This window comes from Cajanus cajan, chromosome 9 (genome assembly GCF_000230855.2).
Source record: "Cajanus cajan strain Asha chromosome 9, NIPB_CcT2T_4, whole genome shotgun sequence".
In the NCBI taxonomy this organism is placed as follows: domain Eukaryota; kingdom Viridiplantae; phylum Streptophyta; class Magnoliopsida; order Fabales; family Fabaceae; genus Cajanus; species Cajanus cajan.
The window spans coordinates 5,007,021-5,029,926 of NC_138525.1; the positions used below are offsets into that span (position 1 = coordinate 5,007,021).

Below are 22,906 nucleotides of genomic sequence, written 5' to 3' on the forward strand. Positions count from 1 at the left end.
GATAAGGTATGGCATGAGTGCGAACAAGATCCTACCATCTGTCACAGTGTGTAGATGTTTGAATTGCATGAAGAAACAAAGAGACCTACTAAAGATTCATGTCCCTTTCAATGTTTCATACATTTGTCACTTTCAATATTTGCTCAAATACGCTCCCATGTCAGACAAAGATGATAACACCTTGTCTTTTCACTTTCATCAACACTGTATTGATAGATATCAATATGGATCTAGCAACACGTATCACCCGTACACGCATCGCATCACACTCTAATATATAATTAAAATCTATATTTTCTTAATTCATAATATACCGGATAGGCCATTCATTCACTAAAATTCACGAAGATCAAGTTTCTTTCACATTCTCAATAATCGAAGGGATCGTATGACTCAAATCGCTTAGCACTCTCAATAGTTCAAGGTATCACATAATCCATATTTTTTACTCATTACTTTGGTATCCTTAATAGTCGAATCATATAAACGGGTGCAATCCTTACAAATTGCATGAGTGACATCCTTAAAGCATCAAATGGATTGTGAAACACTTTCGATAGTTAAAAGGATTGAAGACGAATCAATCATTTTGAAAGCTCATGAGAGCAAACAACATGTAAAACTCTTAAATTATAATAAATGAGATGATTAAGATTTAATTATTAATATGAAATTAATTATCAACATATTATCCAATTGGTAACTCTAACTTCCAGTCCATTGAGATTTGGGTCTTGTGCAACACTCTTGATAGTCAAAAAAGGATTGAAGATGAATCAATCCTTTCGAAAGTCAATAAGACCGAACGACATGTAAAACTCCTAAATTATAATAACCAAGATAATTAAGGTTTAATTATTGGTATGAAATCCCTAAATTATAATAATTAAGATGATTAAGATTTAACTATTAGTATAAATCAATTATCAATATATTATCTAATCGGTAACTCTAACTTAGAGTCCATTAAGATTTAGACCCTACAATTGGTATAAATAGTTTGTATCTCAAGATAAAGTTATTTTTCATGATTCGCATTTATTACACCTAGTGAGTAACTATTACTTGAATTAAAATGTCTATTTTGAATGCACCCCTCTGGACGTGGATAGACAATCGAATCGGAAAGTAAATAAGAGTAAAGACATCAACAAGAGTCTGAGTAAAACATCCTTGAACAGATACACGTAACATTCTTAAAATTGAAGAAAAATTATAAAAAATATTATTTAATTTGGTTTGTTCATATTTTAAATATTCAATTGAATTTCATTAATTTTATGTAGTTTAATTTAATTATCTAATTTTTAAAAAATATTTAATAGTATTCTTACGTTTAATTTTATTAACATTGTTAAAATTAATTTTAACAGAAAAATAATATTAAACATTTTTAAAAAGTAGTGAATTGAATTAAACTACTTAAAAATAATAAGATGAAAATGAATCATAAAATAAAAAAAATTTAAAAATTTAATTTATCCTTTAAAAAAGTTTGCAATGCTCAATATGTAAAATACTAAGCGACTCTAATCTTATATTCAAAATAGATTAAGCCTAACTCCAAAACCAGCTTAATAAAGAAAATTATCAAAACTAACTCACAGAAATAAAGATTATCTAACTCAAAATATTTCGCTTATATTCCTAAAAATAAAATGTGAGACGTTGATCACCAAGTGCCATTAAAACCGGAAAGACATAAGTTTTTTAATTGATTTTTTTTAATATTTATAAATTTTATTAAATAGTATTTCAAATATCAAGATCATGTGTAAATACTTTTTTTTTTCATCTGCACACGTATATGGATATGTTTAGTCAAAGGTAATTTGTCTTTTTATGTTTAGTTATATTTTTCTCCTCTCACTATTGAATACGTGAAATAACTAAAACAAAATTATTCTAATGTAACATATAGTAATAGTATTGATTTGAATTATATACAATTGTCTAACACAATAACCATTCAAAGAAAATACTTTGTTTTCCACAATGATCCAACTTAACTTCAGCAGTAGATTTGTCTCATGAAAAATAATTGTGGTGTACACCAAATATATTTACCCTTTCTCATTTTTAATTTTGGACCACTTTATAATTGATAACGACCACAAATATCCTTGTCTACTTTGCTTATAGTGTTTTGGTTCTATTACTAATATATGAGAGAGAAACGTAAAAATAAGAAGCTGATAATTCCAAACATTAATTTTTTATTAAACAATCAATTTTGCAATAGAATACCTGTTGTAATGTGATTTAAATAATAATTAAAATAAAATTTTCATATTTTTGGAGACAACATATTCAAGCCTGCGCCGGTATTTGGGCTTCTGTGTAATTGAAAGAAGCTATGTAGATAGCTTAAAAGCCCAAAACTAACAGAACCACTTAAGGCAATAACTCATACATGATATTCAATCAAACATGAAACATGTAATTTGAAATTAATCATATTTCATATTAAAAAAAAAAAAAAAGTTCTAGATAAGTAATGTATTTGATTATTTGGTCAAGTTAGGTGCGAACCATTCAGTTAATTTGCGTTTGCAACACTCACAATTGTGTTCGAAACTGCTAGATTTGTATGTATTTTGCTTTTTTATTTATATTTTTTTAATTTTATTTTATTTTTACAGCAACATAATGCATTTGTTTAAGGTATAGGTGTAAAATTACTTTACAATTTACATTGCATAATTCTTTTTCTTATTTTTATTAGTTTTATACATTCATTTTTTTTAAGAGCTTACAGTATATGCACTGCTGAATTTACACTACTAATAAAAATATTATTGATATTATTTATAAAATAATTACTGTAAAATTTAATAAATTAACTATATAAGTTAGTTTATAATTAAATAACAGTGTATTGTATATATATTAAGGCTAACTTGACATTAGTTGGGTTCCAGAGACTGTTTGCTATTTGTACAGTATCTATTAAGGACATATTTCTTATTCACTTGGGTCGGGCTAATGATGAGAGTAACTAGTATATACAAAGTTATAAATTTTAACTTTGTTGTCCCTTTGTAGGTCACTGGATGTTTCAGAACATACAAATAACAAGAATATAATATAAGACTCCATCATATTTGATATTAAAGGCTGCTAGATATATAATGTATTTGATTACTTGGTCAAATTAGGTGATAAACATTCAGTTACTTTGACCGAGAGTGACAGTCTCTTCCGGAACTAGGTTTCATCATGTACCATGAAATTCTTTTTCCATTCAACTATAGACGCTGTACCATCTACATTCGGAACGTGTTCATCTTGGCTAACTTAATAGTTAGAGGAAGGACCAAGACTTTAGTTTTTACACACAACTTACTAAAGGAAACAATGGACTTGTCCAAGTTGCTACATTGAGCTCTGATTTTTATGTTCTATAAGAACTCATGTGCTACCAAAGTGTTGTTAGAAATCGATCTAACCATAAAAATAATACTTTGGGTTTATTAATGATTACCGTAATTCTTAAAGCTTATACTCCTCAACAATCAATAATCAATCGAGGAGATTTTTCTTTTTAGCCGGGGACCAGAGCACAATTGACATTCAAAACCAAAAGGTTAGAACTCCGTAGAAGTCCAAACAAAAAAAATGAAGTGATGAATTACATTTTTGGAACGGAACTTCAGAAGGACGTTATGGTTTTCAATTATAAAAATTGTCAAGGTAAGTCAGGTCAAGGAAGCCTATCAAGTAGAAAATAATAAAATAAAACAGAAAAAATATGCTGTCAGATCATACACGTACGAATATATGTCATATAAGCATCTAATATTGCATAAGCAAAGTAAAATAAACGAATGCATGATACCTAATACATTGGATGCATTTGGCACCAAAAGGCTCAGTAATAATAAACAAAAAACAAAGTAAATTATTTATTGGAGAACAACCTTTATATTATTGGCTTAAGTTCTCTTCCACTATCACATTTCACAGATTGAGACTGAAGTAAAATATCAAAAGAATTTTACAGGTGAAGAAATAGAAAACAAACAAGACAAGCAGAAAATGATAAAGTTGAAATCCTTTTCTGTATTCGTTCTCGTTTATACATCATTAATCATTGGACAATATCATTTATTGAATCACTAATTATGTTAAAGAATAACATGTTGAAATTTGTAAGGGTGGACTTCAATGTGTAGTAGCAGTCATCAATCCACGTGATACAACAGAGGCCAGCGAAAACTCCTAATATACAAATTTTAAAAAAACTCTTGTTCTATAGAAGCAATTGGGCAATACCACAATGCCAACTGCCATGCAAACTCATCTATATCTGCTATCAGATGTTTGGCTAACAGATCTAGACCGTTCAAGATCATCAGACGGATCCCAATCCAACGAAGAGGATTGAATCTTGGACAAAGTCATGAAAACTTCAGAAATCTGTGGCCTGGAATTGAGGTCATGAGCAACACAGAGTTTGGCAAGCTCGGCCATGGAGTAAGCCAAATCTAAAGGATACTCACCCCTCAAGTTTGGATCCATGAAACCTCCAAGTTTCTCCCTAACATTTTCTCCTTCAAGCACCTGATTCACAATTCCCGACAGCATTTGCTGCCCAGTTCCATTCTTATCCCTAACAATAGCCTCTCTCCCAGAAAGAAGCTCCAAAACCACAACCCCAAATGCAAAAACATCCATCTTTGGAGTAATCAAACCATTTTCAATATACTCAGGAGCCATGTACCCTTGAGTCCCCACCACATGCCTCGTCAATTGAAACCCCCCATCATCCCCTCGATCCTCCACAGCTCTCGCCAACCCAAAATTCGAAATCTTAGCCCTAAAATTCCCATCCAAAAGCACATTCCCACTCTTCAAATTCTTATGCACATGAGGAGGACTAGTGTAATTATGAAGGTAGTTAAGAGCATCAGCAACATCATGAGCAATCTGAACCCTCTGCACCCAACTCAGAGACACCGAATTCACGTACTTCTTACTATCATTGTGAAGCCAATCCTCGAGAGAATCATTCTCCGCGAACTCGTACACAAGATAAGTGTCGCCTTTGTAAACACAAAAACCAGACAACCTTATAATGTTGAAGTGGTTAATCCTCTTCAGAATGTTAATCTCGCCAGACACATCCCCTTTGAGAACCTTCACCGCAGCATGATCACCCTTGAAAGAAGCCCTATAAACAGAACCCTTTATCTTATTCTCTTCACTGAAGAACCCCGTCGCCTGCTGCAACTCCTCGAACTTGTACACACTCACCGACTCAATCATGTAGCGAACTCCTTCCGAAGAAAGAGACCATGATTGCGACGTTGGAATAGAATCCAACACCTTTTTACTTGTCTCCGTCGTGGTAGAAGCCGAGAAAGGCTTCGCCGGTGGTGTTGCTTCGTTTTTCTTTTTCCTCTGCCTCCGGCAGAGGAAAAACAGAGCAACACCCACAAGAAGCAACAGAACAACCCCAACCACGATTCCTACAATGACCCATTTCTTGGAAGAGTCAGAATCTCCGTCCGCCGCCGGAGGCGGCGGCGGCGGCAGCGGAGAATCCTCCGGCGGAGTTGCTCCTCTCTGTATTTTCGCGGGTGGCTCTGTCTTCAAAGGAACTGAAATGGGTGTAAAGTAGAAAATAACGGAGTTTGCAGAAAGTTCATTTGCGTCGAGAATGCTCTGTTCATCGACGCCGAAAATTTCTCCAATGGAAGAAATGGATTCCCCCTTAGAGACCAAATACGTGAGCAAGTAGTTGAAGCCTGCTTGCCGCTGTTTCTCCGTGGGGCAGGCGCACCTGAGGGGCACGTGCAAGTTGAGACCTTTGGTGAGGTTGCGATCGTTGAAGCGGTTTTGGGCCCTGAGGGCTTGACACGTGGTGAGGGACTGGTAGGTGTTGTTGGCGATGGTGAAGTAGGTTTCGCCTAGGATCTTGATGGAGTAGGAGGCGTTGTGCTGGTAGTAGGGGCCGGAGCAGGAGCAGTTGATGGGCACGGTGAGGAGGGTGTCGGCGGCGACGGACTCGACGTCGGTGATGTTGTTGGCGGCGGCGATGAGGGAGGGGGTGGAATTGAGGAGGTATGAGATGGAGGAGGGTGTAGCGTATTCGGGTGGGGATGATTTGAAGGTGAGGTATGAAGTGCAAGAGGTAGAAACACCGTTGCAGATGTTTCCTTTTGTGGAGTTGAATTCGTTGTCGCAGTCTAGTTGCTTGTTGTTTACGTACTCTTGTTGGGAGTGTGATTTTGGGATGGAGGATGTGAAGAGGAGGAGGAGGAGTATGGTGGTCGCGGCGCACTGGATGGTGGCCATGTTGCGATGGTGAAGGTGGAGGCTGCTGCAGAGATTTAAATGAGTGCTTGCTTTGTGTTTTTTTAAATTCAAAGAAGGCGTCTATTTGTGTTTCTATTCTAAAGTTGTCAGAGCAATCGTATTGGATGGGGTGGCGACCTAGTCAAACACGTTTTGTTCCGACAGTTTCCCACTTTACTGTGAAAAAATTACTGCATTTGAATATGTCCAAAATATGTATACATTCTTTTAATCTCTGTACTTCTACAAAGATGAAACTCCTAATTACATGTCTAAGGAACATAAATATTCGCTAACTATGGTTATTTTTTTAATCCCCACGAGCACGTGGAGTAGAGTTGTATGAAGTGGAAGATAACTATAGTTTGAGTCGAGAGAAAATAAGAGGAGAAATGTAATGTAAGAAGATTCCCAGGCTTGAGGGGATGTCCCACGCGAGTTGTTGCAGCGTATGTGGTTGATAATGACATAATGTACCCTCTACATCACGCTACCAATTTTCAACTTGGAAAAAGATGCAAGTTGCAGCCGCGGAAAAGTGGGTTGTGTTCTCATGATAATTTTTATGATGAAAAAGAAACAGAATAAAAAAAATGAACAACAAAATATGTAGTGGAATAAGACAAAGAAAAAGTGTTATGAAAATGTAGAGATTGTTATAAGAAAATTGTGACAAGCCTGTTACAGTTCTATGTTTTGGATTGGTGCTTCACTATTCTTCTAGCGTTCATTTTTTACAAATAAATCTAACCGATCTTTGTTTTGGACAGCAGAAGATTCGATAACAAAACAGAGGCTAGACGATAAGAAAAAGTTTAATATTTATTTGAATTTTTAAATAATAGTGGGCCAGTTAATTATTCATTGACCACGAGAATACCTCAAACATAAAAGACTCCAATTTTTGACGTCAAAACACACCTGATAATGAACATTGAACGCTGAGGAAGGAGATAGGAGGTTGCTTGTTATAGACTCTGAGTTTATGTTGATTTCTAGTCAGGAGTTCCCACGACATAAAATAAGAGAGTAAATAGACAAATAAGTAACTCTGGTCTTAGAAAATCATTTATTATAAAGATTAATCCATTAAATTTTTTTTATTAAGAAGTAAATAATCTCAGTATGGTAACCTATTTAGCAAGTTAAACAATTTCAAAAACTAATTTATATAGGCGAATACTTTTAAATATCAAAACTAATTCAAATGAGTACAGGTAGTAAGCATGAAGTTACTAGATTCCACCATGGCATTCTATGCATCATATCAAATGGCTCAACCACCAACAAAAACCAACTATTAAGTCAACTTCTAAGTGTTCTTAACATCTCACTGAAATAAAGGACAGGTTAGTGGAAACAGTAGAAGAATAATCTATACATCTTATTGACCTATTGCCACTATTAAATCTACAAAGGGAAAGAGATAACACATGCTCCCTTTTGCTGACTGTGTATGTATCTACGTGTATCAATCGTGCTTTCTTTTGCAGCCTCCTAGTCGGCAAATTCTGAAACAAGTGTAAACTAGCCCTAGGAATACAAGAAGCAACACTGCAGCAAAGATTTAAATAAATGAAAATATCCTTTTAAACCAAATGATAGTAAGCAAATTAGCAAAAACAAATTAACAGTTCAATTTTAATCATACTATACATGGACACTTTAGAGTGATATCCAAAGTAAACAAAGGAGACGTACACAAACACAAAAGTAACTTACCAAATAAGGTGAAACAGAACAAGATCATCAGGCGATATCTTACAATCCATGGCAAACTAACTTCAAGAGTGCAATGCTTCTGATTATTTTGCCCTGCTTTTTCTCTGTCTGAATTTGGTTGTAATTCGGTTAATGAAACATCAACACCTGTAACAACGACACCATTCTTGTCCTTGACTTTGAATTTTAGTTTCACAGGGTGAGAGTCCCAATCTATTTCAATAGTTCCAAAGTTTGGCTGGCCTAGTGAAAATCCACATTTGAAATATCAAAATATGAAAACCAATATAAATATTCCTAACCAAGAATAAGGAGGAAAACGTTACCATATATACAAGATTTGTATCTGCAGTTTTGGCCCTTAACTCTCATTGTAGATGGGGTCAACCATGCCACAAATCTCACAAAAGAACGCAAGAAAGGTGGGACAACCTCCTCAATTGATTGAGTAACTCCACTTGAGGTTACGTCATATAGTGGATAGTCCAAAGCACAATCGTATCTAGTAATTTCCCCAAAGTGAACATCTCCACTAATAAAAAATACTCCAGTCCTCTGCATAGAAAGGACTAATAAAAAGTGAAATGAATACTCACTCACTACACTACGTAATCGATACCAATGTAATTCCCTTTAACATCAACGATGTAAAACGTAGAAAATGAATGTACTGAAAGTTATTACCTTACTATCATCTATTAATTTAAAAAGGCGATCTCTTTCCTTTGGAAAACGAGCCCATGATTCCATAGCGAACAATGGATGAATAGTTGCTGAAAGATTTGATATAACCTGACATAGAGATTAATTATATAAATGTATATACCAAAGCAAATCACCAACACAATTAAACCAGAGACAAAACTACCCACAAAGGAGTGCCTCTGCAGGCTTTCAACAATTTGTGGTAATAATACGAGTAGTTTTTTAGTTGTTATTATCTCATTACTTTGATAATGTGTTCCCATAATTTTAAGAATCATTTTGTACTATGGATTTTGCCGATTGCCCCCATAGACTAAAATTCCTGGATTCATCCTGTAACAAACATTGAATTGGAATCTCTCCGGTGTGTCATGTAACTGCCTAATAGCTAAGCTATGATAATAAAACACCTAACATGACAAATGACACAAACAAAGAATAGAAATGATTTCAAATTAACAACACAGAAGAGAAACATATCTCAATTTTCCAAGGTGAAATAATTCAAGCACAAAACTGGCTTCTATTGAGACGGAAGTAAAGGCCCAAAGCTATTAGACTGCAGAAAGCCACTTTCTAAGTCAATAAAACAACTAATTCCAGTCAAATTTCAATCTACACAGCGCCAAGAATACTGGCATAACAGTTCGTATTGTGGCCAAAATTCATAAGTCATAAAGATGTACACATAATAAAATATGGTCAAGAATAATTCAGATTAATCTCAGACATCATAACAACTGATAATTAATTGCTGTACCTGAATAGAAGATCCAATTATGGTAAGAGCTGTTGGTAAACCCTTTAGCTCTTTCTCCAACCACAACCATTGTGAATTCCCCAAAATGGTTCCATCACTTCCTACAGGGTCTCTGTGATATCTGGTATCTAAGAGGATAATCTGAATAGTTATCCCCAAGCCACAATAAAAACATTAGTACAAGATGCATGCTTAAAATTTAAAACAATTTATAATTAGTTCTCATGTAGTGGATACCATACTACCATAGCACAACAATCAAGAGAAGATTTTATGAATTTAATAAAGAATAAAGTAGATATTTCGTCAATACCTTGATATCTCTACCTACAGGACCATACGTATATGAGGCATATACACCAGCCTGTTTCCGCCTGAAATGAGAAGCTGGGGTTAGTATCCAAAAATTAAATCTACATCTGCTGCTTATTAAAATCTATTAATGAGTGAATACTTATGTAGCCAGACATGAAAACATGTCTCTTCACTCTCCAAGAAAAAAGAATGAGGTTCCACAGCCAATACAATCATGTGCTGAATTCAATATATACTATTATTCTCTGAGATAGAATAAAATAAAAGAACCAAAAATGTAGGACATAGATAAGTCCAACATGTTAATGCAGCGAAGGAGATTATATACTCACCGTGGACTATCTTGAGGTTCATCCAAGAAATCAAGAAGCAACTTTTGGTTTGTGACTTTTCCATGAAATTCTTTTCCTGCATCATTTAATCCATAATCGTGATCATCCCAAGTACCAATAACCTATCGACATACCAATGTGAAAGTCAGGCCAAAAAATTGATAAAAATAAAGTCATCATTTTAGTAAATCAACCCACAAACATTTGAACAATGTTATGCTTTCAAACCATAATTTTAAGAGCCTATTTGGGTACAGGCTTAAAAGAACTTTTGAGAGTTTCTTTACTGAAAATAAAAAGTTTTTTTTTCCAACAGAGAAACTTTCAAAAATACTTTTAGCTTGTATCCAAATAGGTTCCAAGTATATAATGAAAACAAGCAGAAAAGCTTAGCATGATGCACCTTAGCATTCTGTTGAAGTCGAGAATAGCCAGGATTAGACCTAGCCTTTTCATATCTACTCTTCATTTCCTGCTGAGAGGAAGGAACAAATCGTGGAACATTCTTCCATGGCCCAATGGTCCTTTCCTTTCCAAATATTTTGAAAGGGCGTTTTAAGTCTCCATAAATGTTATCACCCAGCCATATAAAAATTTGGGGATGGAAGTCAACCACGGCATCCCAAATGGGCTGGCAAAGAAATACAACACACAGCATACACATATAAATGAGCTGACATGAGAAAGTTAACATTATTCTGCAATCATAGCAATTAAAAGCCTAAATAATAACAAACATTGAGCTTGTGCTGGGAAAGACTTTTGTAGCCTAAAGAAGTCAAACAAGAAAACAATATAAGATTGCAAACCCAAACTACAACCAAAAAGTACCAAAAATTGGCTCCTTGATTGCTTGAACTTGGTTATATATGCAATACAATTTGGGTGTTTAGATTAAGAAATACTATAAAAGACCACACAGTAACATACTACCTAGTACAACGTAAAAAAAAATAGTTGTCTAGTTTCAGTAGTGATTTTTAGTGATTAAAGTGTGGAACACACTAGGAATTGAGGTCGTCTACTGCACAATGAACTGCGATTTCTTTTAAAAATTGGGATAAAACTGAGTTTCACATGCATCTTTAAAAACAATATCATACATATTCATCCCAACCTATAATTCTTAAGAAGAACAGGGAACATGTTCCAGAATCCACGGAAAATTATAAGTTGGTTTGCTACTTGTTACATAAAATTAATCAAAATTATTTTGTTTACAGAAAATTAGACAATTTATCCAAAGACAGATTTTTTACTTCTTGTTGAGTACAACATAACTGCAGTTTGCTTAAAGCTGACGTAACATTGGGACTGCAACAGCATGTTAGTACAAGAATTGGGACATCGTGGTTGAAACAGAGAAACAGAATCATTAGTGTATCAGTTCCATTAATCGACACTGCAACATGGGTGAAAATAAAACAAAGACAGGACAAAACATACCAAAACAAGAATAAAAAGTAAGGGGAAAAAAGCACAACAAAATAGAAAAATTTAGGAACCTGAGGAGCGCTCTGGTTGGAGCATGATCCGAAGGCAATTCGAGAAACCAATTGTTCCTGCTTCACGTGACTGTCGGAACCGGTAACCGTCACCGCAACGCCGACCATTCCGATCAAAACGACGGCGTTGAACCACCGGAACCGACATTGATTGATACCCATTTGCGCAAAAGTCACAACTTTGAATCCAATTCTTTCTCAGAGATCATAAAAAAGGAACTTTCTCAGGATTTGAGTCCAATGGCAGACACAAAATGAAACTTTCGGTTGTTATATAATACATTTCTTTTCTCTTTTCTTTATGCACTTTCAAATAAAATAAAATAAAATAGAAAGAGAGAATTGAATGAATCGATTTTCAAATTCGGAAATAAAAAATCGTAATTTGATAAGACAAAATGCTTCCCTTTTGCTGCAAGAGATCATCTTAAGAACAGCAAGAAAACTGCACAAGTCATTTTTTTTTTCCTGTTAAAATAATATTAGTTTTTTTTGGTAGAAAATATAACATTAGTTTGAAAATACTTTTTTATATAATTTCTATACTTTTAATTGAATTTATAAACTTAAAATATAAAATATTTTATATTATATTGTCGCATTCGCGCATATATATGTGTTGGGGAAAATTTATTAATTTTAAAATAATTATTTTACTCCTATTTTTTAATTATTCTTAAAATATTTTTTCATTGATTAATGTAATTAAGTTACTCTTTTCAAACCATAATTTTTTTTTCCAAAATTTCAATATTTTACGCATTTAAAGTGATATTAAATAATTTTTTTACGTATACTTTTATTTGACAATTAATATTTGTATTTCATATCTTTATTTGTTTTTACTTTATATATTTCAAGATATTATATGATAATACTTTAAACTTAATATATTATAATTAAATATTTTTTAAAAATGTACTAAATTTTTAAACATAAAAAATTATGATCTAAAGGGAATAATAACTTTTATGTTGTAAGTGTATAAAAATTAAATCATTTTATTTTAATATTTATCAAATGAAGAGCTATAGTTGATTTTTTTTATTAGAATTAATAAAAATATCTTTTACATTTATTATTTTTTGCAAGAAATGTTGTCAAAAACAATTTTTTTACAAAAAGTAATCTTAACTAAAATCACTTCTTTTAATTCAATAATAATTGATAGCGTAAGTGCCATTTGTGTAAATGGCAATTTTTTTGAAAAAATAAACTTTGGGTAAAATTTAATATTAGAATAAAATATTTTTTAAACCTTATAATTTTATTTATTTTTTAATTTCAATACTTTTCTAATCTTCGTATTTTATCTTTTTCCATCTTTTTTACTTTTTATAGTTTATGATAGTTCTTTTAGCTCTTATAGTTTATTAATTTTTTTAGTCTTTATCATTCATGTTCTTTTGAGTAATGTTGTATTTTTATTGATGTGATAAAAGTCTTTAATTTTTTTAGAAAAAAAAAAAGGCATCTCAACGATGAGTATATGTGAGAATATAAAAGAGATACAAGTGCTAAAAAATCTAATTTAGAATAATTTTAACAAAACAAATTTCACACATAAAGTTGAATAAATATCCTTTATCAGACAAAGGAGATAACGCTGCAAAAATACTTATGACAATGACTAAAATTTTTTTTAAAAATTATATATGTAAAGACTAAAAAAATCTACCTTAAATTATGAAGAATAAAAAGGATAAAAAAAATAATTATGAAGATTAAAAAAAATATTTTAAACTATAAAAACTAAAAGATAAAATAAGTAAAATTATAGTTATTAAAAAGTATATTTAACCTTAATACTGTTAACTAAATTAATCAATTTCTTAACTAAAGTAAATTAAGTAAACTTTATAATAAATATTGGAGTAATAGAGTTTTAGGTTCGACTAGTAGTACTATCATTAGTAATTTTTACAGATAAAAATAATAATAATGTGAAAGTCTATGCATATACATGAGAAAGAGAAAAAGGAAACGAAAATTGGATGTAAGGAAAAAAAAGAAGGAAATTGCAATCCCTAATTTATTTAGCAATTGATTGATGGAGAAAAGTTTTAGTAACATGTCCACACTGAAGTAACTTTATGAGGCGCAGTGATTGCTAATGTTGGCGTTTGTGTTGACTGTAGTTGACCACTGACCAAACATGGAACCCATTTATCAAAAGCTTTCCTCAAAGGCCGGAAATATGGACACTGTGCAGTGCACTCCAATGTTATCCCTTTTAACAGTTACACACTCCAATGCCAATACCTTCCATAATTGACCCATCTTTTCTTCATCTTCTTTTTTTTTTCTTCTATTGATTCAGAAGCAACTGTTTAGCTACTTGATTGCCTGTATTGTGTTAGTGGAATTTAGGATAGATTTGGATAAAATTTGTCAAAATATTAGAGGAAGAGGAATGAATCTCCACGTGAATTTATATTTTAAATAGTAAAATTGCCAAGTCTTTATAGTCAATAATGATGTACTCTGTTTTAATAATTATACAATCATTCCTTCGTGCATTTTCTATCCAACATGAAACATCTACTGTACTATCATCTATTCAAACTTTAAACATATTCGACAAGAGGGACAAAACAAAAATTTGGCAATGTTTTCCAATCATCATTCTTCTCCCTATCAAATACATAAACTAATGAGAAGACATGTTTTTAGAAATATATCTTTCTTATTTTGAACGAACAGGCCTGTATCGTCCATGATAAATCTTAAACCATTAGACGAACATTTTCTTGGGCCGTGACGAAACATTTTGATGAGCCTTTGTTGTGGTCAACTGAAAGTCTGAAATGAAATTGTGTCATCCAAACCCATTATCATAATCGGCAACATTTATTTGTTGAATGAACCGTGATCATCCAAAAATAAAAGTGCAATCAGGCAAATGAAGTTGATTCCATTAGTCTGAATGGGAAGATTATAGATTTGTTTATATTGAAAGTACATTAATTTGAGGCCAGAAAATCTCAGCCAAAGCACAAATCACTCATGAATGAGGAAAAAATAATTGAAAAAAAAAAAAAAGTTGGCCTTTTGACTTATGAGAAACATATACTGTATTATTACTTTTGTTTACTATGTCTATATCACTTAAAGGAAGCAACCAAAAGTGAATCACAATCACGAACCAATTTTAGGTTTTCTATATGCAACAACTTTGCAAAAACACCAACTAAAGGGGCAGTATTATATGTGCAAGCCTCAGTCTGCATATAATTGTTCCTCCGATCCTCAAAATTGTCTTGACCATCAGGCCCACCCACCAAAGCCCCAACAAGAACATTAGGGTTAGGTTCTTGGCTACCATACCAATTATCATACCCTTGGGTGCACCCTATGAACCCTTTATTCTTTTTGTATGACACAATGGATGCCCCTCTATGGTGCACCCTTTTGGGGTAGTTTGGGCCATAGCCCACTAAATAGCTCATGTTCCTTGGGTTAGAGCCCAAAATGTAATCAACTTGTGATTTGGCAAAATTGAGAATTTCTTCATGGTCCACTGTGCCCCCATGGCAATTGAGCTTTTGGTTTGTATTTCGAAGGAAATCAGAGTATATCGAGAGAAGAAATGACGCTGTTGAAACATATTGCATGTTGTTCCATTGTCGGACATAGAGTAACCCTGCTGGGGTGCGTTCCAAGTTATCGCCATCTTTGTTTTTGTTGAGACATGAACATATGTAGTACTCTGCTTTTGATCTATATTGTTCCAGCACATTCCTGTGCTTCTTGTGTTTTTCTTCGCTTAAGAACTGAAAAAATATGAAAATGTAATTAGATTACTCTAATAAGCATAGGTATGAGATTCAAAGTAAATATTATGTAAACTGCATGCTATTATTCAACCCACTAGTTGCTTGTTGAATTTGGTTCAAAGTAAATCATTCATTCTCATCGATTTCATGATCATCTATGATCATTTTTTCTCTCTCCAAATCAAACTCTCCATACAGTGTAAATTTTATCCACACCAAAAAAAAAAAAAGTCTACACATGGGTGGGGTCAAGTCTGATAACAAAATTGAAGTAATTAGTTAAGTTCGGACTTGGTTAGATTACTTTTTTTTTTTTAACTGATTCCATGCAAAATAATCAGACTAAATTTGGGTTAATTTGCATCTGGTCATCGATTTATAAATGTGGAATAATTTAATCTTTCTATCTATTTTCTTCCATTTTTAACATATGATTAGTTTTATAATATATAAAAAAGTGAATCATATATCAACTTAATTCCCAACAAAATAATAAATGATATACATTGTTTTCTAAAAATGCTAGCTAAAAAAGGCTAAAGGATTGAAGTGTCCCACCTCGATGATTTCGAGAAACTAAATAATTAATTTATGTTTTTTCATCTAAGCGCCTTCCCTTTTTTATTTTTATTTTTCTTTTCAAGACTCCACTTGGACATTTACTCATTTATTTATTATAAAATAAAATTAAATAAATAAATAAAAAAAGTAGAGGTGGAAACAAAGGTGTTTAAGGCTATCTGTACTTCACATTTCTAACATTTGGCTCAACCATGAGCCAATCCACTTTTAATTACACTGTTTTGTAATGCTAAAGTACTAGCTGCACATGGCCTTATGCTTGGCCACCCTTTTTAGTTTTTATGTCTTCAATACCCCCAAGATAATATACTAATATACCTTAATTCATGCATACTCCATCAATCACCTTTAAAATAAAGTACCAAGGTTTAACCCGTCATTTCAGGTTAGAAAAACAAAATCTAGATAAAGTTGGATAGAAAAGAGCCCCTCACATGGGGAAAAAGAAAACAAAGGGGTTTGAAATTAACCCAAATAATATGAAAACACACATATTTTTGAGTTTTATGAACAAAAACACGCATAATAAGAGAGTGTAATAGTGATTGAAGGGAAGTTTACCTTGGAAACCATGACTTGAAGACCAGCATATTTAACGTCCCAGCTGAATTCTGATATGGACCAACCAGTGCCACCAAAGTTTTGAGCATTGGAAATAACATACTCAAGATACTCTTTGTTGTCGGTGGCTTTGTAGAGCCACGTGGCAGCCCACAACAACTCATCCATGTATCCACTCACCGACGCATAGTAGCTCTTTACCACTCCGACACTAGCATCATAATTTCCTCTATACTTGTCTCCGAATTCAAACAACTGCAATAACACACACAATAAATACTATTATGCATTCCTATAATTAAATTAAATTAAATTAAATAAATACGAAACCTTAATTTCCCATTCCCCTTCAAAATCAAATATCTCTAACCCCAATTATTAGTTTTAAAATTGAGATTGTCGCACAAAAGTTGCTCCAACAATTATTATTAATTATGGCACATAGTCAAAACCAATCAATCATGCTTTAATTAGCACACAAATTAAAACATTGGCTAATGACTCACCTCAAGGGCATGGTGTAGGAGCAAGTGAGAATAATGTGGGTTTGTTTTTCTGAACACAATGGATGCAGCTGCCATAGCTGCTGCAGTTTCTCCGGCCAGATCTGAACCAGGGTGGTTCTCATCTATCTTAAATGCTCGCCGTGAAGTTGTCATGTCCTCTGGCCGTTGCCAGCAATAATGGTCAGTGTCACCATCACCCACCTGAAAAAAGTAACATTAATTTCACAATTTCATTCAATTTCTCCAACCAATGTAAAACAGTGCAAATAATGAATTGGGTGGAAATTTGTTGAGAAATAAAATAAAATGAGGAAGCAAGCACTTTATATTAGTACCTCTGCCCATAGCACATTGGGGCTAGTGTGAGCCTTGATGAAATAATCAGTGCCCCATTTGATTGCCTCCAATGTGTGTTCCAATTCACCTGCTTCTTCAATTTGTTGCCTATACTCTATGGCACCCCATGAGAGCATTGTGATGGTGAAAGCCATTGGTAAACCAAATTTCACATGATCCCCCGCATCATAGTACCCTCCAACCAAATCCACCTACACACAAAAAAAAAAAAGAGAAGATTTTGAATGGGAATTGGCATACCAAGAAAGTGAAAGAGAAGAATTTGATGATTTGGGGCATGTGGGGTTATGTATTGAGAATGTGGACATGCATACCCCTTCCTCTAGGCCATCAGTGAGGCCAGAATGGTCACGCCAAGCGACACGCTGATTATAAGGAATCCTCCCAGAGCGTTGTGCTTCAAAGTAAAGGAGGCTCTTTGAAAGTGCATCAGCATAATCCAAGGCTTGGGTGTTAGTGAAGATTGTGAAGAAGAAGAGGCTAATGAGACAGCAATGGTGTGCTAGAATGGGGATGTTGGAAGTTCCAAAATGGTGTTTGTTTTGTGGCTCCATTGCCCCCCCTTCCCTCCTAAAGTTTTTAGGAGTGAAGGGAATTGGAAAAAAAGTGAAGGCTCACCACACTAGCTAGCACACAAGTGAGGGTTTGAATTGTGATTTTAAAAAGGGTTAGATATGTGTGTGCCTAGGATGTATCTAACATAGGGTGTGATCATTTTAGGAGAGAGCCCCACAAAGTGAGAACTGAGAAGGTGAAATCCCCACCACTTTCACTTGTTTCTGGCACGCAAGGGTGAATTTTGGTGCACTTGGATCACCCTCTCGCCTCTGTCACCCAAATAAGGAAAAACACCTTCCTCCGTTGACTCTTGTTAAAATTCTACTCGCTTTCGATCTAGCTATTTTCTCCATTTATTACCAAGGGACGTTTTTTTTCCTTCTCACTTCTCAGTTATTGCAGGATCCTTGCATGTGTAGCTTCCCAGTCATTTCTTTAAAGTTATAATCTGTGTTATTGTAAAATAAAAGATGTATAACAAATTTAATAATTATTATTATTATTTGGTTAAGTCTCTAGCATTAAGAAGTACTCCCATTTGATATTTTTTATTAATTATTTAAAGAAGCATTCAATACTTTATTTAATGCATTAAATATGTTATTTATAATTTAATATTTTTTTAAAAAAATTTATCAGTTTGGTCAAATCTTTAACAATGGATTTAAAAGTAATTAAAAAGAATCAAAACTAATGGTAAAAAACATTTAATATATATATATATATATATATATATATATATATATTACTAAAAAAAATTATTGCTTAAAATGTTAAATTGTATTTGTATTTTAATATAATAAATATATATACTAATTCTTTTAATATAAGTTAAAGTGTTAAATAAATATCCAACTCAAATAAATTTATTCATGATTAAAGATACATGTAATCTAAATCAAACGAGATTTTTTATATTTGAAAAGAAAACATTTATGGTAAACATTTTAATTAAGTATTCGTTAATGTTATGTTTGGCTAACAATTAAAATTGAGAGGAAATAAACAAGAAAAAAAATAAAGAAGAAAGAAATTAAAATGATTTTAAAAGTGAAACATAAAGAAATTAAAATGATTTTAAAAGTGAAACATAAGGCTGTTTTGGATTATGAAATTGAGAAAGAATGAAAAATATAATTTCTTCATAGTTATTTGCTCAAATTAAAAAATAAACGAAAATAAATAAGAAAAGATAATTTTATCCTCTAGTTAATGTCATTGATTTTTGGATTTAATAAACTATTATTTAAGTAATTTTAATTATTATCTTAATTTAAATTATTAGTAATATATATTGACACGCGCGCGCATGGCCGTGACAACACTAACACATATTGCAAGTTTGCAAGTGAATCTAAAAAATAATCTCTAATATATTACACACAAGTCAAGGATAAAAAATAAAATAAAATTATATAATGGTCACGTTCATTGCCATGAAACACAATTGAACCGCATGTTAGAAATGTTATATTGGAACAAAGAATCAGCTCCATTTCACACCTCAGCTAGCCCTCAACATGAAGGAAATGTGGATCCCACGCAAAATTTAAACATTTTTTCTACTCCAAGCAACCAAAATAATCTATGTATTTCTTATTTCACTCTTACTCAATTCTATCCTTCTAAATTTACCAAAACAATTAACCTACCTATCCAAACAAAATAATATTAGATTATTTTCATATAAATAGCAAGTTATTTTAATTTTTATTACAAATACGTTGCCGCTTTTTATATTGCAAAACTTTGTAGGGAAATCATGATTGTTGGTTGAAAATTCAGCTTAATAAAAAAGGGTATGAACTAAAAAAAATGTACAATGACCATTAAAAGATTAAAAGCAGTTTAATTATGTTTTGAAATTTCGATGAATGTATAATTTAGGGGCAAATCTCAGACGCAAAAATTTTGAACTTAATTTAAAGTTTTGAAACGTATTGCACGTAAAACGAATTTGAATATCTATACTAATTCTATTTTGGAGGTATGTATGATAATGGAAATTGTAATGCAGGTGTTATTTGGTTTTGAATTAAAATGAAGTGCTTGTACAACAGGTATTATATAACTATCGAAATGGTATATATATGTGTGATGTATGGGTGAATTTTGTGGAAGGTGGAAGTTGTAAATTAGAAAATTCGTGAGCTAATTGGAGTCTTGGAGGAAGGGTTGCTAAGTAGGGTCATAAATGTTGCATAGAAGGGTGGTCTATTTCTTATATTTTGAAATAGTTAATATGTCAATGTGCTTGAACTTTGAGGTGAGCAAAAAATGGTTCTCTTATGGCTAAAGTTGGTCAGTTTCTTATATCAAAAGCGATTTGGCTTCTATTATGAGATTACGTTTGGCAGAGCTTGGTCCAAGCAAAAACTACAACTTAATTTAATTCAAAAGCATGAGCCTGCATGCCTATGTGTGCGACGCAAGTTTCGTCGCCCTACAACATCTATTATTTCCTACTCCTCTACCTCTTACTATAAAATATCATCACTAATCATATCATAATCATAATCATCATTAATTCATTACCATCTTTATATTATTTTTAATTACATGACTATCACAACCTTGTCCCATCTTTTTCGGCACCTTTATTTCGTCTACAATACTTGTACAACAAGACATGATCGATCAACATGATTCTTCACAGTTGATACATAATTCAATTATTCGATAGCTTTTATATTTTCAAGAGAAATTAATCTTTATTATGAAGAGATATTATCAGTTAAAAAACAAATTAAGAGGAGAGGAACAGAAACTTTAAGACGCAAACAACTTTAATTATATCGATACTCTTCGTGTATGTGTACGTAGGAGGGTAGGACTCGTCAATGTTTTAACCATTTCTTTTTTATTTGAACTCTACATTCATAGAAAAATCACAACATTGTAGTTTCTGGCATATTACAGGCTAAGAATGAAGTGTTCGAAAATGTTTTTACAACATTTATATTATTATATGAATGTATACAAATTTTGTCTTTTATATATCAATAGGTATACAATTGTTTCGCTAAGTCTATCAAAATTTATCTTATTTTAATTTATCAAAATAAATTTATATGCTAAATTATCGTTAAATAAGTACTTAATTAAATTCAGCCATATTTATTATGTATGAAAATACTAATCGTTTTTTTTAAAACACTGGATATATAAGAAATTAAATCAATAGTACAAAAATTTTATTAAAAGTATATCTAAATTTTTTCTTATAACTTTGTTTTAGCTTTTAATAAAAAAATTACTTATGACTTTTTAACTAATGTGTTAGAGCATCTCCAAAAATAAAGTACTTGTAGAGTATCTTATCAATAAGTAATATGTTTATTAGTAACTTTTATTAAAGTGTGATAATATAATATGATAAATTATTTAAAAATAAGTAATGAATCTTTAAATAAGTAACATTTTTTAGAATACAAATCATTTTCATAAATCAAAAAAATATTAATTATTATATTTAATTATAATAATTACATTATTTTTTAAAAATTGGTCAAAAGTGATTTGTTAGTAAAAAAAACTATAAAATTACGAATTGTTTATCAGATTTCAAGTAAAATTTGTAAAAATATAGTTTGAATTATGTAAAAATTATGTGATTTAATGAATCTCATTTAAACTTTAACAAGAGCCTTGGTAATTCACTGTAATAATCATCATATACTCTTATGAGCATAGTTAACAAACAAACTATTATATATTATTACTACAAATAGGGGTGAATATATAGACTAGTTCAACTTATTTAAGATTTGACCCACAAAATTTATATTTTTAATGGGTTAGATAAGTCTGATCCATAAAATAAATGATCTTTTTTTATGACATGTAATCGTCCTATAAATCTCATAGGCTCAATAAAAAAATTATATATATATATATATATATATATATATATATATATATATATATTTCTTCCGCTTTTTTATACCAACAATATATATAAAAAAACATACATAAAAAAGTATTATATAAAAATATAAACATCAAACAATCTAAAATAAAATAAATTAAATTAAAAGTCTCATCATACAAAGATTTACTCATTTAAATTAAATCATTAAAATATTAACATATCAAACTTATGAATTTAATCTAAAACACATTTATGCATAAAAAAATCTAAAACATATTAAGGTAGCAAAAGTGAAATATATTTTAAATATATAATATACTAAATTTAATATTTATTATTTATATTTATTTATTAACAAAATACTAAAATTATTCATTATTTAAAATCTTTCGTAAAATTAAAAAAATAAAAGGATTGGTTTCCGAGAATTGGAAATTAAGTATGTGAAATCTATAGAATTTCGTAAAAATTTTTTTTAAAATAGAAAAGATTATAAAGATAGTCTCAATGAGATTTAACTTAAATCTTCATTCTTCTAACTAGCTCAACCTCTTCCCATCCAACCATCAGAGTAATCGTAGAATTTTGTGAATCTAATTTAATTTCTCTTATTGTTCCGGCCAAAGGATGGACTAGGGTTTTTTTCTAGGTTCAGCCTCCCAGCCAGAGCATTCAAAAGTGTAATCTGTCCGCTTAGCTCTAGTGTTTTAGGTCTTATACTTTCTTGTTTATGGGCCTCATGGGCCCTGTGAGTGCAGAGATTTTCATAATCGTTAATATTTGGAAAATATTTTGTCATTAAAGATGGGATTTTATCCCTGATATCGGATTAGTATCTACGTGGGAGGGTCAGATCGGATTTTGGCCGAGTTACCCCTGTAGAGTAGACAGGTCGGATTCTGACCGAGTGCACCCATGTAGAGGGGTCGGATCAGATTCTGATCGGGAAGGTACACTTGCCTTCCAGTCCCAAGCCTGTAAGGCGTAGGGGCTTAACTAGCCATGAAATCGGAAAAATACCTATTGCGAGGTCAGATCAGATTCTGACCGGGAAGG

General features: G+C 31.9%; 3 protein-coding genes across 3 annotated transcripts; all 3 read right to left on the reverse strand.

Moving 5' to 3' along the window:
- Positions 1-4,039: 4,039 nt before the first annotated feature.
- Positions 4,040-6,519, reverse strand: LYK5 (Protein kinase superfamily protein). The gene has a single exon (XM_083063955.1). The coding sequence runs from the start codon at positions 6,298-6,300 to the stop codon at positions 4,300-4,302; it is 2,001 nt and encodes a 666-aa protein (XP_082920081.1). The 5' UTR covers positions 6,301-6,519; the 3' UTR covers positions 4,040-4,299.
- Positions 6,520-7,520: 1,001 nt separating this feature from the next.
- Positions 7,521-12,059, reverse strand: LOC109796887 (Calcineurin-like metallo-phosphoesterase superfamily protein). Its single transcript, XM_083063957.1, has 9 exons — positions 11,640-12,059; positions 10,538-10,765; positions 10,135-10,256; positions 9,801-9,861; positions 9,488-9,628; positions 8,707-8,814; positions 8,349-8,577; positions 8,023-8,265; positions 7,521-7,854 (listed from the first exon to the last, which is right to left on the reverse strand). The coding sequence occupies exons 1-9, from the start codon at positions 11,799-11,801 to the stop codon at positions 7,772-7,774; spliced, it is 1,377 nt and encodes a 458-aa protein (XP_082920083.1). The 5' UTR covers positions 11,802-12,059; the 3' UTR covers positions 7,521-7,771.
- Positions 12,060-14,556: 2,497 nt separating this feature from the next.
- Positions 14,557-18,375, reverse strand: LOC109795686 (endoglucanase 11). The gene is made up of 5 exons (XM_020355181.3): positions 17,736-18,375; positions 17,400-17,612; positions 17,065-17,265; positions 16,559-16,813; positions 14,557-15,412 (listed from the first exon to the last, which is right to left on the reverse strand). Exons 1-5 carry the CDS (start codon positions 17,973-17,975, stop codon positions 14,744-14,746), a joined length of 1,578 nt encoding a protein of 525 aa, XP_020210770.1. The 5' UTR covers positions 17,976-18,375; the 3' UTR covers positions 14,557-14,743.
- Positions 18,376-22,906: the final 4,531 nt, after the last annotated feature.

Bases quoted from the DNA above. Each gene is read 5' to 3' on its own strand.
- LYK5 (XM_083063955.1), bottom strand. From the start codon at position 6,300: ATGGCCACCATCCAGTGCGCCGCGACCACCATACTCCTCCTCCTCCTC.
- LOC109796887 (XM_083063957.1), bottom strand. From the start codon at position 11,801: ATGGGTATCAATCAATGTCGGTTCCGGTGGTTCAACGCCGTCGTTTTG. The intron at 10,766-11,639 runs GTTCCTAAATTT...TTTCTTTGCCAG, and splicing joins CCAACCAGAGCGCTCCTCAG to CCCATTTGGGATGCCGTGGT. The intron at 10,257-10,537 runs GTGCATCATGCT...GTATGTCGATAG, and splicing joins GACTTCAACAGAATGCTAAG to GTTATTGGTACTTGGGATGA.
- LOC109795686 (XM_020355181.3), bottom strand. From the start codon at position 17,975: ATGGAGCCACAAAACAAACACCATTTTGGAACTTCCAACATCCCCATT. The intron at 16,814-17,064 runs GTGAGTCATTAG...GTGTTATTGCAG, and splicing joins TCCTACACCATGCCCTTGAG to TTGTTTGAATTCGGAGACAA. The intron at 15,413-16,558 runs GTAAACTTCCCT...ATATTTTTTCAG, and splicing joins TTCAAGTCATGGTTTCCAAG to TTCTTAAGCGAAGAAAAACA.